At 45.0% G+C, this 14,303-nt stretch overlaps 1 protein-coding gene across 9 annotated transcripts in view; it reads right to left on the reverse strand.

Annotated features, from left to right (window-relative positions):
- CACNA1C (calcium voltage-gated channel subunit alpha1 C) overlaps nt 1-14,303 on the reverse strand; it is a 649,893-nt gene that overhangs the window by 153,950 nt on the left and 481,640 nt on the right. For all 9 annotated transcript variants that reach the window (XM_078075431.1, XM_078075429.1, XM_078075427.1 and 6 more), the window contains exon 10: nt 3,590-3,680. In XM_078075431.1, the coding sequence (XP_077931557.1) occupies nt 3,590-3,680 (91 nt within the window). The remainder of the gene's footprint in view (nt 1-3,589; nt 3,681-14,303) is intronic.

The following is a 14,303-nucleotide window of genomic DNA, read 5'->3' on the forward strand; positions in this document are numbered from 1 at the left end:
CCAATTAGTCCCAGAAGTAAGGAACTTCTTCTTCCTGTGTAAATCTAGCATCTCCAACTGTGTCTCTGAAGTCAACTTTCTCCTCTTTTTAGGCAATGTCTTGCTATAATCACTCATTTCCATCCCAGCATCTGTAGACCCTCCATTTTCATTGGTCGCTTCTTTGCCGCAAAGACTGCCCCAGTGTTTTACTATGGTGAAAAACGAGTTCTCACTTGGCCATTGCTGCCTCCCTTTCTACCATCTTATTTTCTCCTCTCCCTTCCATGGCCTCACTTCTGGAGCGAGTGCCCTAAGCTGGCTCCTTCCCACCCTTCTCCTTCACTAAGACTCCAGCTCCCGCAAACAAGTCCTGTAGAGTGTGGCTCCAGAACCCACGACCACTTTCTTCATCTCCATGTGTGACTCTAGCCTGAGCCAGCATCATCTCACACCTCACTAACTGCTATCGAGGCTGCTGCCCTGTGTTTCACTGTGTTCCCTAGCAGCCTCACTTCTACCCATTCTTTCCCTGACATCCAAGTGATCCTTCGAGAATGCAAAACTAACCCAATCAACCTCCCTTGTCAGTTCCATGTTCTTGTGACTTCTCCCAGTCTTGTGATAAAGACAAAGATCATTAGGGGCCTACCAGGCCATGCCCTTCCTCCAGCCTCCCCTTCCCCAATCCCCCACCAATACGCCCTGGCCTCCCAGTTCTTCCATTCAAGGGCCTTGAAACACACTGTTGCCTTTGACTGGAACATTCTTCCTTACTCTTCACCTCAATAATAATGTATGTTCACTCTTCAGTTCTCAGCTTAAATTTAATTCTTCAAAAAAGTGTTTCCTAACTTGCCAGTCTAACCTGTTATTAACCCTACTACTTAGCTACTTTTCCTTCTTAACACTTATCCCTATTTCTATGACTAATTTACTTGTTTAATATCACTTCCACACCAGATTATAAACTCCAGTTTAATCTCAAACTAATGGTATCAATTTTTTTCTCCTGCTATGCATCACCATCACTGTGCAGCAAGCTGGGCACACTGCTGAATGAATGTACAATAAACAGTGCTCTCTTGAAACTCTTTCTCCCGTGGCCTTCCTGCAAGTGCTGCTGTCTGTTCTCTTAACACCTCTTCATCTGTTTCACTTACTTATTCTTATTCTTCTGTCTGTCAGGTTCCCAAGATTCAGCCCTTGGCCAACCCTCATCCTATAGCCTCATTAATAGTTTTTATACTGATAACCTCAAGTGTGTGGCTCCATTCTTGTTCAGAGCTGAGCCTTGGGCCTCCATATCCTGTTGCCTGCATGGTACCTACAGGTCCCTCAGCTGGACCCTTGTTTCAAATTTTACTTCAGCATCCTTACTGTTTTCTGTCTTCAAACTTTGATGGTTCCTTCTTCTTCATCACCTCCCTCTCCCCAACAAAATATCATATTGCAGTTCCTTTTTCTCTCTGCTCCCACCCCCTCAGGGACCATCTTCATCAGCCCTTCTCACTACATATAAATTTTCATCCTGACCTCATCTGACTACACAAGCCTTTTAATTCTTAGCTCTAAAAATGCCAGCCCCTCACTGTCTCCTCCCCATCACACTCGGTTTCAGCCCCCAGCCTGTTCTCACACTGTTTCTCCCACCAGGAATGTTGGCAGTCTTATCCCATGGTTGTCTGAGTGGGGTGGGGCTGGGTAGAGAGATGGGGAAAGACCATAATTTATTAAGTATATATTATAATCCTGGCACTCTGTCCAGGTATTTTATATGCACAGAGTAGAAGCATAAATGTGGATATTCATAAGGATAACAGGGACCATTTCTACAGAGCTCCTCCAGCCTGCCGAATGTGTCCTCAAGGAAATGACAGATACGCTAGAGGTGCCAGCTTCCCTCTCTGGAGGATAATCATGTTCTCCTTCCAACAGATCTCCATGCTCTCCTGAAATGTACTCACAAGTGACTTCCTAGGGCTAGGAACTTCTCTGGTCTCTCCTGGTTTGCAACTTGAGCTATGCCCCAAAGCCTGAGTTGCAGGGTCCTCCACCATCTTCTCTACAACCTTCCTTGGTGTTAAGACCACAGAAAGGCCTGACAGACTTAGAAGGTTCGCTGGGGCCCATTTGCAAAAACTTGAGTGCTTGCTTTGTATGGCAGGAGAAGAGGGAAAGGCTTGGACTGCTGCTTAAAAATGTAATTAGCCCCATATTTTAACAACATTTTTACAATAATTGCTTCCCAATGATGCCGAGAAATCTGCAGTGCAGACTCCCTGGTGCCATTGTCAGAGTGAGTGATGCTGAAAGCCCTGTGTAGCCTGGAAATAGAAATTGCAAGAGCCAGTCTGTTCCTAAGCCTTGTTTTCCCTTCTCCTTTCTCGGAGACCATTCTCAAGGTTGGCATGGCTTGTGTTCAGACTCACCTACGGAGAATCTTTTTAAAGAGGCTGGGGTTTGCTCAGCCTATTGAGTCATTTCAGGGATGAAGGGTGAAATAAGATGCTGATGGAGCAATTTAGAAACTCATTTCATTTGGGACTGGTCCTACTCAGAGCCTTCTGCATGCGGTGCTTTTTAGTGACCGGGGTGAGCTTACAATTCTTACACCACCAAGCCAACAGGAAAAGTAGGCTCCACTTCCAAGAGCAGACCCTGAATGCTCCAGGAGGCCTCATGCCCAAGGTCAGTGTGAATTCCTGACAGAATAGGACTTTAATCTTTGGACTCTGCTGAGATGCTGGTAATAGAATCAGCAGTTTGCTTATTTTTAGCAGTTAAACTTTTTTTTCCCTTCACTTTTTTTTTTTTTTTTTTTTGTGAGGGAACATTTCCCAGGGACTACTGGTTTCCATTTTTAAGATCAAAGATGGGTGATTGTGATAGTTCATGAGTGAATTGTTCTTCTGCGCACCTGGCGCAATCTTGGGCCAGTCGGCTCCCCGAAGCCTGGGGCCTGGGGTCTGCCCCAGGGGAAGGGAAGCTGTGGGCATCTAGGCTGGAGCTACTTTTGGACAAGGTGTCTGGCCATGTTGTGAATAAGCACAGGTGAATTTTGTATTAACTCCAGTTTGCACTTCAGGCATCTGAACTAGGTAGGTAACTAGAGTTGCAGAGAAGGACCAACATGTTGATTATCTCCCAGGGTATTTTCTTACCTGTTTGCTCTTCTTCCAGGTCACATTTACCGAAATGGAAAGGGTGGTGGGCAGGACCCAGGGACCCTCACATAGGTGCCTCATGTGACAGGGGGCAAGGGGGCTGGGAAGAAACAGACTTCAGAGCCACTGCCAACCTCCCCTCACTGTCCCCCTAGCCCTGTCCTGTATTTCTCTGATGTAATGGACAGGGGCTCCAAATCCTGAGTCAGACCATCACAGGAGTGAGGAATCAGACTGGCCTTAGTATTAAGACTTCTCCCCCTGCCATGGAGCCATACTCAACACAGGGCCCTCTTTCCCCACACAAGTCACTGCCTGAGTTTTCTGTTCCTCTGACCTCTGCCTCACCCACAATGGGCCAGCCCATTGTGACTTCAGGACACAGCATCCCTGCCCGCATCCTTGGAAAAGCCCGAGTCCCTGGGCTCGCCGTGCCTACTCACGCCAGCCTGGCCCCGCAGTTCTCTCCCTCGATGTCACCTCCAGCCACGTTTTCGGTGTTGACAGACTCGGTCTCGCTTGTGGGCATGCTCACTACAAGAGTCAAAGGGATGCAGAACAAGGCATTGAGGGTGGGGAGGAAAAGGGGAGAGAAGAGCATTAGTTTGCGAAACACCCAGTCCCAAGACTGTGGGCTACTTGGGAGGAGGAGGGCCTGAGCAGCATCTGTTAGTTGGGGGGGGGGGCAGCAGTGCTGCTGTGAGCAGGTTGGGGCACTGGCACTGCCATGGCCAAGTTTGGGGGTTTCCTTGACTGTCACACCTGCTGCTTGTCTAGGGTGAGTTTAACTAGTGGGACTTACTTCCTGAAAACACTGACCATTGAATCCTTTCCTACCCTCAACTCTGTGCCCTCAGAAAAGCTGTGCAAGCTTTTCCATTTGTATCCACTACGAGCCATAAAAAGAGGAGCTTTCATGAAAATATTTTATTTTGCTTTTTCCCCACCTACCAATTCTAAGGGGGTTCATCCCCAAACTTAGGGTCCAACTTGTTTGTAGGAAGGATGTGTTTGCTGCCTCATGAAGTACTAGATGGATGTGGAAGACTGCCCCCCTAATTGTAGTGGACACTGGGTCCTGAGTCAGTTCCATCTAGGACCGTACCTGAAATAGGTAGCTTGAAATAAATGACTATTACCAGAATCGGGTACTAAGATTCAAACTAGCACTACAGACACCAGGAATGGGGAACATAATCGTGGAATCCACCAATTAAGTTTAAATGTGACTTGAAGATAGACTGAACGTAGACCGGGATATCATTTCCCCTTCTAGCAATCCTGACATTCCGACCCCAGCAGGCTGACTTGGGATGTAAACCATCTAATTCCACTGGTGCCAATCTGTCTGGTCAATCTCCACTCCCTTCCCAAGGCAGCAGTGAGCTGCATTTCCAGAGTGGCAGGAATTTTCTAGCTTGGAACCCAGTGTAGGGGCTTAGAGAAGCCATTATTTTATCATTATTTTTTATTTCAAATAGAAGTTTCACTCAAGAGAATTCTTCCTCCTCACCTTCTCTTACCCTTTTAATATGACGCAAAAATAAGTTTTATTTTTGGCAACCCTTGTTCTTCAGAATGGCCATTACGGCATTGGTCCTGGTTCCGTTCTCCTTGCAGAACAGAACTCCTCATGTGGTGAGAAAATCACTAACTCTCAGGAGCCACACAATCTGCAGTTAGTGAGGGTGTGGCATCAGGTGATGTGACACCTTGTACAAGTCCCCATGCGGCCGCCACAGCCCAGGAAAAGCTTCTACTGGTTATATGGATAATATCTTTGGATGGAGATTTTCCAAGGTTCATTTCTTTTGGATGAAGAAAAGATGGGTGGGTGAGAAGAGACTCATTTCAGGAACATGCAAGATATAAATAGAAAGCCCATGACTTAACATATGTTTGACTGTCATGTACGAGAGACCTCTCTACCCTAGGACTCATTTTTAATACAGTTGGGTAAAAAGAAATCTAGATGCCATTTCAAAGAAGGTTGGCACTGGATGTGACTTTAGATATTACCCAGCTCTAGCTTATTCCCTTCACTTTACAGGACAGGAAAGTGAGGTTTAGGGAAGGGAAGATGCCCAAGTTCACACAGTGTATTTGGGGGTAGGACTTGGTCATGAGTACAAGTGTCATAACCCCCTGCACCATGCTTATCTTGATTGCCCCTCTGTTGACCAGCTCCCTACTCTATACTTTAAGACAAGATGAGGTTCTTATAGCCAGATCAGGCTCTGGAAGCATCATAGGAGCATGGTGAATAGCCAAATAGTGGTGTTGAATTTTATAGCATTTACACACCCTTTGTAGCCTGAGGTCTGAAGGAGCTGGTGTGTGAGGCCAGACCTTAGGGATGGTTTTAGCACTGGGAGCTAGGAAGACAGCACCTTCAGAGCTCACCAGATTCTTTCCTCCATCCACACTAAGGAAGAAGTCATACACTGAAGAGCCTTCAGTCCTTTCAAACCATCTATCTCTGGTCATCTCTGACCTAAGGTTCCTTTCACTCTTCAGGCATCATTGTTTAAAGTTAAAGAGCTCTGGGGGGTGCCTGGGTGGCTCAGTCAGTTAAGCATCCGACTCTTGGTTTTGGCTCAGGTTGTGATCTCAGGGTTGTGGGATCAAGCCCCACATTGGGCTCTGTGCTCAGTGCGGAGTCTGCTTGGAATTCTTTCTCTCCCTCTGCTCCCCCCGCAACTCTCTCTCTCAAATAAATAAATAAATAAATAAATAAAATCTTAAAAAAATAAAGTTAAAGAGCTCTGACTTTGTGACACTTTGCTCCCAGAGAGCCCCTTCTGTGTTAATGGAGTGGTATGATGGTGGTGCTAGGCTTGAAAATACAACCAAATTAGGAGTGGATGGGCTTGGGCTTTAGGAGGAACCATATTATCTCCTAAATCAAGGAACTGCCTGTACCAGTACCAAGTTGGCATTTACGGTGACCTTAATCTTGGCTGGCACTATCCAAAGGAAGTGTTCCATCAAGGAATAGCGGCTGCTGATTGTCATGTCTGCTGACTTTATACATATGAAGAGATGATAGGGCAGTGGCTTTGAGTGGGACAGATTACCATCCCCTTATAGATACACACACACACACACACACAAACACATACACACACATACAAATACACATTCATGACCACTGCATCACAAGCCATCGAGAAAAATACCAGTCCGGTATGTACCAATGCTCATTTACACACATAGAGCGCAGGGGAACATTACCATGGGTTTCTGTGGAGTGACTAAACCAAGCAAACTTCCCTTTCTTCTGATCAAGCAAGCCCGCTGGTGTGCCTCCTTTCACAGACAAGATGGTCATGTCAAGAACCAGGAACAAGACATCAATAGAAAGCATGCAGTCAGCCATGGGCAAAAGAAAGAGACAAGGAACTCAGCTTTTACATAGAACATCCATTTTCATCTTTGAACATAAACTAAGAAAACTGTAAAAAGCAATAAACCAAAACACATAAGAAAACATAACAAAGTAGAACCCAAACCCCAATCACATGAATTAATGACACAAAACAAATGATGGACCCTGAGGAGAAGGAGTTACTCCAGCAGAAGCTTCAGTCTACACTGGTCTATCTAGTTAGTGGCTTTGAGGGACGAGCTTCCTGGGAGAGGCCACCACTCATCCCTGCTGCCTACAGTCTCCAGTAGGGTAACTGCTAGAATCAAATGATAGCATTGGTGCTCCCCCTTCACTCCTACCCAATGGCCAGGTGACCTGACCTCTTCCCCACCTGTAGTGGATCTACCCCGCCTCCCTCACCACTTATATTCAGATCATGCCACTTGCAGATGAAAAACAGCCCATGGATCTACTTGCCCCTTTGTCCAATTCAACTACTTAGTCCCATCCAATAAAGAACCACCAAGTGTTTCAGGCCTAATAAGATCCAAAACCTCTATGTATCTGCTTTTAATCAGTTTAAATAGGCGAAGAAGCTTGTCAGTGGATAGTCTTTTCAGGAGTTTGGTATATAAGGGAGAAGAATGTTATAAGCTTCTTTTGGCTCTGGGCTATAGTTGAAGAAGAGGGTGCTAGGGAGTTTGTAAAGACACTGATTACCACAAATGGAAGAGGGGGAGCTCTGTATTCTGCAATAGACTTTGAGTTCTGGATGTCAAATGCTTTATCTAATTCCAGAGAAAGAGAATTTTCCCACTCTGTTTGACAAAACTAGTATGAACCACAGCTCTGCCAGGCCTCTACGGAGGGTGCTTGGCATGAGTGGTGAGTGAGGCTTAGTCACAACTTATTTTTTTTTTTTAAAGATTTTTAATTTATTTATTTGACAGAGAGAGACACAGCGAGAGAGGGAACACAAGCAGGGGGAGTGGGAGAAGGAGAAGCAGGCTTCCTGCTGAGCAGGGAGCCCTATGCGGTGCTCGACCCCAGGACCCTGGGACCATGACCTGAGCAGAAGGCAGACGCTTAACGACTGAGCCACCCAGGTGCCCCTAGTCACAACTTATTAATGAGGTGGGAAATCTGCTACCACTCAGGAAAGGAAGCATGTGCCCTGGTGGGGAATGGGTAGGTGATCCCATTAGTTCCAGGAAAGGGCATAAAGGGAAGGTCAATCCAAGTTTTTAGGTGCTTCTTTATTTTATCCACTTCCCCTGGAACTTGGATCACCTTCAATGAGCATCCTTGAATGCTGCTTGTTAGTGAGAATTCTGAAGACTTGTTCATGAAAAAAAGGATCAGTCTTATTTTTAACCTAGGTAAAGGGCCATGTCCCAACCACACATCTTTAAAATACAAAGCTTGGAAAAAAAAAAAAAACAACAAAGCTTGGAATAAGCAGACACTTCTCAAAAATCCCATATGAAAAAAGCACTGAGCGTTAGGAGCTGAAATGAATGGCTTGGTTCCAATTTGCTTTCTAGCAAAAGATATGTCTCAGCTTAGAATGATAACAGTTACTGAAGTAAGCATCTCATAATGAGTGGTCTTTTGTTCGGAGGTGTAAAGGGGTCAACATGAGTCTGCCAGTCACCAAGTTTCTGTCTGTTCACATGGTTGTCTGGGGGAACAAGAGCCCTGGCCAGTGACAGAAGGCCCAGAACACTGTGACCTGTTATACAGAAGCGTTATTCAGCTTCTGGCCTTGGCATCAGTATTGCCCCATATTTTTTGATTTCAGAAATAACTGCACAATAACTTTAAAAACAATAGAAACAGCTTGATAAAAACATGGTCATTCAGTGTATGACTGAATTTGACCAGGGCTGGTCTTCCAGCTACAGGTGTGGAACGTGATTTGAAGAGCATGTAAATCATCTCCTCTCAGAGTGTGCAGTAATGTCTACTAGATCTGCTCTTTTGGGTAAAGTCATATATCTGAAGATTCCTTGCTGAAATGAAAATCTCTCACCTGGAAGGAGCAGTACATTAACATATTAGTGCCTATTTGTGATAGTTTATCCCAAAAGTCCCTAAGGGAATAAGATGGGTGAAAATGCAGTTTGTGTTCCTATTCCTAAGGGATTAGATGGCAGGATCATAGTTGATTCTTTAAGGGATTTGTTGCCCTAGGGAGATGGACTTGCATTCCATCTTGGAGTCTGAGTGCCCAAACTGTTGAGAGCTGAGAATTATAAATGCTGGATAGTTATTTGGTGGATGAGCTGGAGACTCTGCCTCTTCCTGCGGCCACTCAGATGATGAACTGGCTGGAAATTAAGGCAGAAAGACAGCAAAGAACGCAGGTGCCCGAAGGCACCTCTCCTCTAAAGGCAACCCTCTTGATGTTTGTAAAGTGAAGCTTGATGTGTGCTTGTCTGCAGACTGTGTCATAATAACATGCCCTCTGCGGAATAAATTGTGCTTCTTGAATGATTTAGGAAGGATATTACTGAGAAAGAATGCTAGAGAGGAAGCTAGTTTTCTGACTTTCTAACTTCATTGTTAGGGGGTCCTCTGCCTCAAATCTGGATTTCTGGGCTGTCCTGTTCCTTGACTTCTGCTGAGATGATTCTCAAAGAAAATGAGATTACTCTTCCTGAAAGAGTAATCAACAGCTGCCGTTGCAGGTGGTGGATAACATAAGTACATTTTTAGTAATATCACAACTGCTACAATGAGTTGTGTTGACTCCATCTTGCCAAAGACTGATTATCTCTTGAATTAATGTCTTCTCTCCCCAAAATATTTTCTCTGGGTGACAACTCTTGCTTGAATGGTGCCTGATAGATTATTTCTACATCTCAAGGGAGGTGCACAGATCTTGTTTCGCAGTAACCAATGCCTCCCCTGACCTGCTTGGAGAACAGTTGTGTGGATACTGGGGGGATTATAATAAGCCATTTCCTACATGTCTGGAAATCATATGAATCCTGCTGGGGGAGGAGCACTAGATCTAAGCCATGGTGAAGATTGGCAGTGCCTGGTACCTGTGGGTTTGCAAACCTTCTGAAGGTTTATTTACTAAAATTTAAAATCCTCCATTAAACACCAGATAGTTCTTTGAAAGCATGGCTGCACAGATCAGCTGGCCAGCCTTTCCAAAGCTGTGGTCAACAGAGAAGCTCTCTGTAAAACTAATGCCTCTAGTCAGTTCCTTATACTGCTTAAAGCAAACCTCTAAGTGGTGAATCTGCTCCAGGTTGTTCCAGTGTGTCAGCACTCACATTTGCTGTAAAAAGAAATTAGATCTCATTTAGCTACCACGATGTAATATGTATCCCCAAAGATGGCCATACTCATCCACGTGCATAAAAAATGACTTCCGAAGGGGCTCTGACCAAGGTTTGAGAGTAAGAGCAATGCTAGTTTTGACAAAGAAAAAGAAAGTCACTAAGGTTACTTAGCAGTCAATCCACAGAGGAAACAGTAAGCAAAATCTTCTCAGGTATCCCTTCCTTTACTCTCTTTTTCCTTCTCCCTCCTTCCCCTCCTTCCTTCCTCTCCCTAGGTTGGGGGCAGATGCATGGAGAAGCCTCCACACATAAAATATCTGGTCTTGCTTCTTGAGGCTGTCTGTCTTAGGTATTTTTATTCATCACAATTGGCCGAGTGACATTAGAGCAAAGCTCCATGTTAGGGAACGAGGAATGGACCTGGGAGAGATGAAGAAATCTGCCTAGTTCTGACATCTTTGGTTACCCAAATGGCTTTGACACTGTCCCAGGGATGCGGCTTTGCAATGTTCTGTGGTGACTTTCAGCAGGAATGGCTGGCCTCTCTTGAGATCTACTAAGAGAAATGCTGTCGTCATTCTGGAAGTTAGCTGGCAGCCTCATTACCCAAGGTCAGAGAACTCATCAACTGCTGTCAATCTTTTATCTCCTTTCATTGGGAGAGGGTTGGTGCATCAGGGCCAGACATCCCAGGCAGTGGTGGGGGTGTCGGAAGCCCAAGGAACTGAGGGCATTTCTCACCCAACCTGAACTTCTCCAGTGCTGTGGAGAGCCGTATGGAGCCAATGGGCTGAATCCTGGGTCTGCCAGACTGCCAGGATCCATTTGCTCAGCCTTCCACACTCTCTTGGATGAACTGAACAATTTACTTTGCCATTTAATTGGCAGATGCCCATTTTATTATCTTTTCTGTATATGAGTGGCATAATTAGTATTCATTTTCTCAAAGTACTAATCCGAGTTATGACTAACATGCAAAAGGATTCCTAATTTCCTACCCCACTGACTCTAATCTGGAATCTAACACTTCCTGTGATCTGGCTCCATGCTATGTGTGATGGCTGAGTGCCCCTCAGAAATTCATATGAAGTCCTAGCTCCTGTAACCTCAGAGCGTAGCTGTATTTGGAGAAAGGGTCTTTAAAGAAGTAATTAAATTAAAATGAGATAACGAGGGCAGGTTCTAAAGCAATTTGACTGGTATGCTGATCTGAAGAAGCAATCTGGACACAGACACACACACAGAGAAGACATATGAAGCCATAGGGAGAAGACAGCCATTTACAAGCCAAGAAGAGAGACCTGGAGCAGGTCCTTCCCTCACGGCTCTCAGAAGAAGCCAACACCGGTTACACCTTGATCTTGGACTTCTGGTTTCCAGAACTATGGGACAATAACTTTCTGTTGTTTAAGTCATCTTGTGTGTTTGTGGGACTTAGTTACAACAGCCTTAGCTGATTAAGACAATATTGATTCATCCTCATTTCCCGTTACTTCCTCTAGAAATTCTCCACCCAAGTTGGGCTGCCCTCCTCATTGTCCCTGGAATGTGCCATCTTTATTCTAACCTCTGGGCTTTCGTAGCTATGACGTCACATATCATACCTTTCCGCCTCCCCTTCACATATTCCAGGGTCAAGGAACAATAGCTCTTGTGCCAAATCCAGATTGCTATTGTTTTGTAAATAAAGTTTTGCTTCTGTATTGTCCACGGCTGCTTTCACACTATAGCAGCAGAGCTGAGTGGTTGCAATAGAGGCTCCATGTAGCCTGCAAAGCCAAAAATAATTACCAACTGACCCTTCAGAGAAAAAGTGTGCTGACTCCCGAACTAGTCAAATTTCATCCATTCCTGGAGGCCCAGTTTTCATTTGTGGAGCCTTTCAGGACCACCCACTGCCACAGAGTCCCCTCTTCTGAGCTCCTGGAACATTGCGATCCGTGAGGCTTTAAAATTAGAATGTGAATTCAAGTTTTAGTTCCATGAAACGGGTAAGTTATTTAACCTTTCTGAGGTTTCCTTATATGTAAAAAGAGGCTAAATATCGATACTATTTAGTTCATGAGGTCCTAGTAAGGATTAAGTGAAATAAATTTATAAGAACTTTGTAAATGGTAAGTGATACAAGTATTTGCTAATATTACCAACTAATTTTAATTTGTTTTTCTTATAGTTTACTGTATGAGTATTAGATTATTTCCCTAAGTTAAAATTTTCTCAAGGCCAGAGTCTTTATATTAGAATTCTCTGGACTCCCTTTCAGATCCTAGCGGTATTAGATTTGGAACTATAATAATAACAACAGTTTCTATCTTTATGGAGTTTTAAGGGCACTCCTACATGCTGGACATCTTGAGTTTGTCCTTCAAATGCGTCCTCTCTGCTATGCCCTGTACTCCAGGAAGCTGACCTTTGTAAACGACATCAACAACTTCTCCTACGCTAGGGCTTATGTTGTGTTGACCAATGGGAAGGGCCAGCAGGATGTCTATGAGGCCTGAGGAAAGTGAAGCAGGGTAATTATTTCCCTGGCACTGCGTGCAGGGCTGGTACACATTGGCTGTGTCTTGTTGCTGAAGACCACAGGTCTGATCATGTGACCCTCTCCTCATGGCTGCCCTCTCTGATTTCTGGAAAATGCTCCTTCACTCTGTCCCCTCAGGCCCTTCCAGTAAGGTCCTGCATTATCCCCTGTTGACTTCCTTAAACCTTCCTGCATCTTTTTATTAACCTCTCCTAAATCACCCACTTCATGAATCTGTTTTCTGTCAGCAGCCTTACCAATGGAGCCCTCTGGTCCGGGGCAAGGTGGATAGTAGTATTCCCCTGTCAAATGAAAGCATAGTCCCCACGAGTGGAACTTAGTTGCCCCCAAAGTGAAAGCTAGTAAATGGTACAGAATGGCTGGCCTTGCACCCAGGACTTTCCTGGGTACATCAGGCAACCTCCAGAAGAACTTTGCTCAAATACAGAAGAACTAATTGATAAGAACTAGTGATGTAGGTAATTACAGTGGGCATTGCTTTAGCCCCATGGCAGAATAGAACTGGACATTCTGGTTGTGCTTACTGCCCCAGGAGACTCTCTTGGGAGAAACTATGTTACGTTTCCTTTCATTTCATTTTCTCTTGCCAACAAACAAACAAACAAAAAAACTTGGAAAGTTATTCCTTACTACTTTCCTACAGTTTGATAGATCAAACACATGGCCAAATATAGTCTCAGGCTGACAAGTGAAGGAGTTCTTTATATGTCTTTATCCAGCTCAGAGTCTTAGGAATCTCCCTAGTACTGTGAGTCTAGGAAATGCCAAAGATGATCCTCGCCTTGGCCTTGCTATGAAATAGCTCCAGACCCTGTACAAATCACATGATGATTGGGGGTCTCATTTTCCTCATCTCTTACATTAATAAATTAAATTAGATGATGGATTGCAGGTCTCTTCTAAGGGAAAGAAAGAGAGGGAGAAGGAGAGGAGAAAAGTATACTGTAGAAAAGAAGAGGGAAGAGATGGTGAGAGGGAAAGCAAAAATGGAGCCCAGCCACGGTGGTCTGTCTGGGTTGAGAGGTCACAGAGAAGGGTGCTGCCGCCTCCAGAGCCTTCCCAGAAGCCTCCTGCCAGCCCAGGCCCAGCAAGGCTTCCTCCACATAAGCAATTAAAACCTGGTTGATGTTAGGCTATCAGAAAGTAAATATAAAACAGGATTAAATATTAAGAAGCCAAACAAAGTGGCCTTATTAAAAAGGCACAATATAAGCATTATGTGCCATTGTAATAATTATTATTACCGCTATAAACTGGGGGGAGGCATAAATGCCTGCCCTTGATCTGCAGCCATAATCCCCAAAGAAGAAAACCAGGGTCGTTGTACTCTCAGCAGGCCATAAACATCCAGTGTTCCCAAGCAGAAAATTTCTCTCCACAATTGTGGCGCCACTGAGTCGGGCCATCGGTGCGGGTAGGGGGAGGTAGGCAGTGGCAGGAGGAGGCAGGGGAAGGAAGTTGAGCTGCGTCAAACAAATGTCTGAACTTTGGCCCATGGCCCTCCTTCCTCCCCCATCATGCCCCACCTTCATTAGGGATGGCCAGGCGGCGTGGAACATTCTCAGGCCCTTGGGACGATGGGGGAAACAGGACATCCGATCACGCAGGAGAGTGAGGACATCCCCAAGGAAAACAGAGCTCCCCACAGCCACTGGGGTTGAGTCGGGGTCTTCTGGACATGGATGATGGTGGCCTTTCTGTGTAGGATCCCTTTGGAAACTCAATTCTTTTAGGGCACAAACTAATTTTAGGCTGGAGGGAGGACATTATTCTAGTTCTCAAAGCCTCGTTTAGCAGTAGCTGGTCGCTCATGTGGTATGATATAAAAGGGACAGAGAATGACTTGTGTCCTACATCCCTCTTCAACCCAGTCCAGTGATGCCCACTGGTCATTCCTTCATTTTAGGATCTTGTCCCCTCAGAGTGCAAATACTCTTGGATGTGTA

This window comes from Halichoerus grypus, chromosome 6, assembly GCF_964656455.1.
Source record: "Halichoerus grypus chromosome 6, mHalGry1.hap1.1, whole genome shotgun sequence".
Lineage (NCBI taxonomy): Eukaryota > Metazoa > Chordata > Mammalia > Carnivora > Phocidae > Halichoerus > Halichoerus grypus.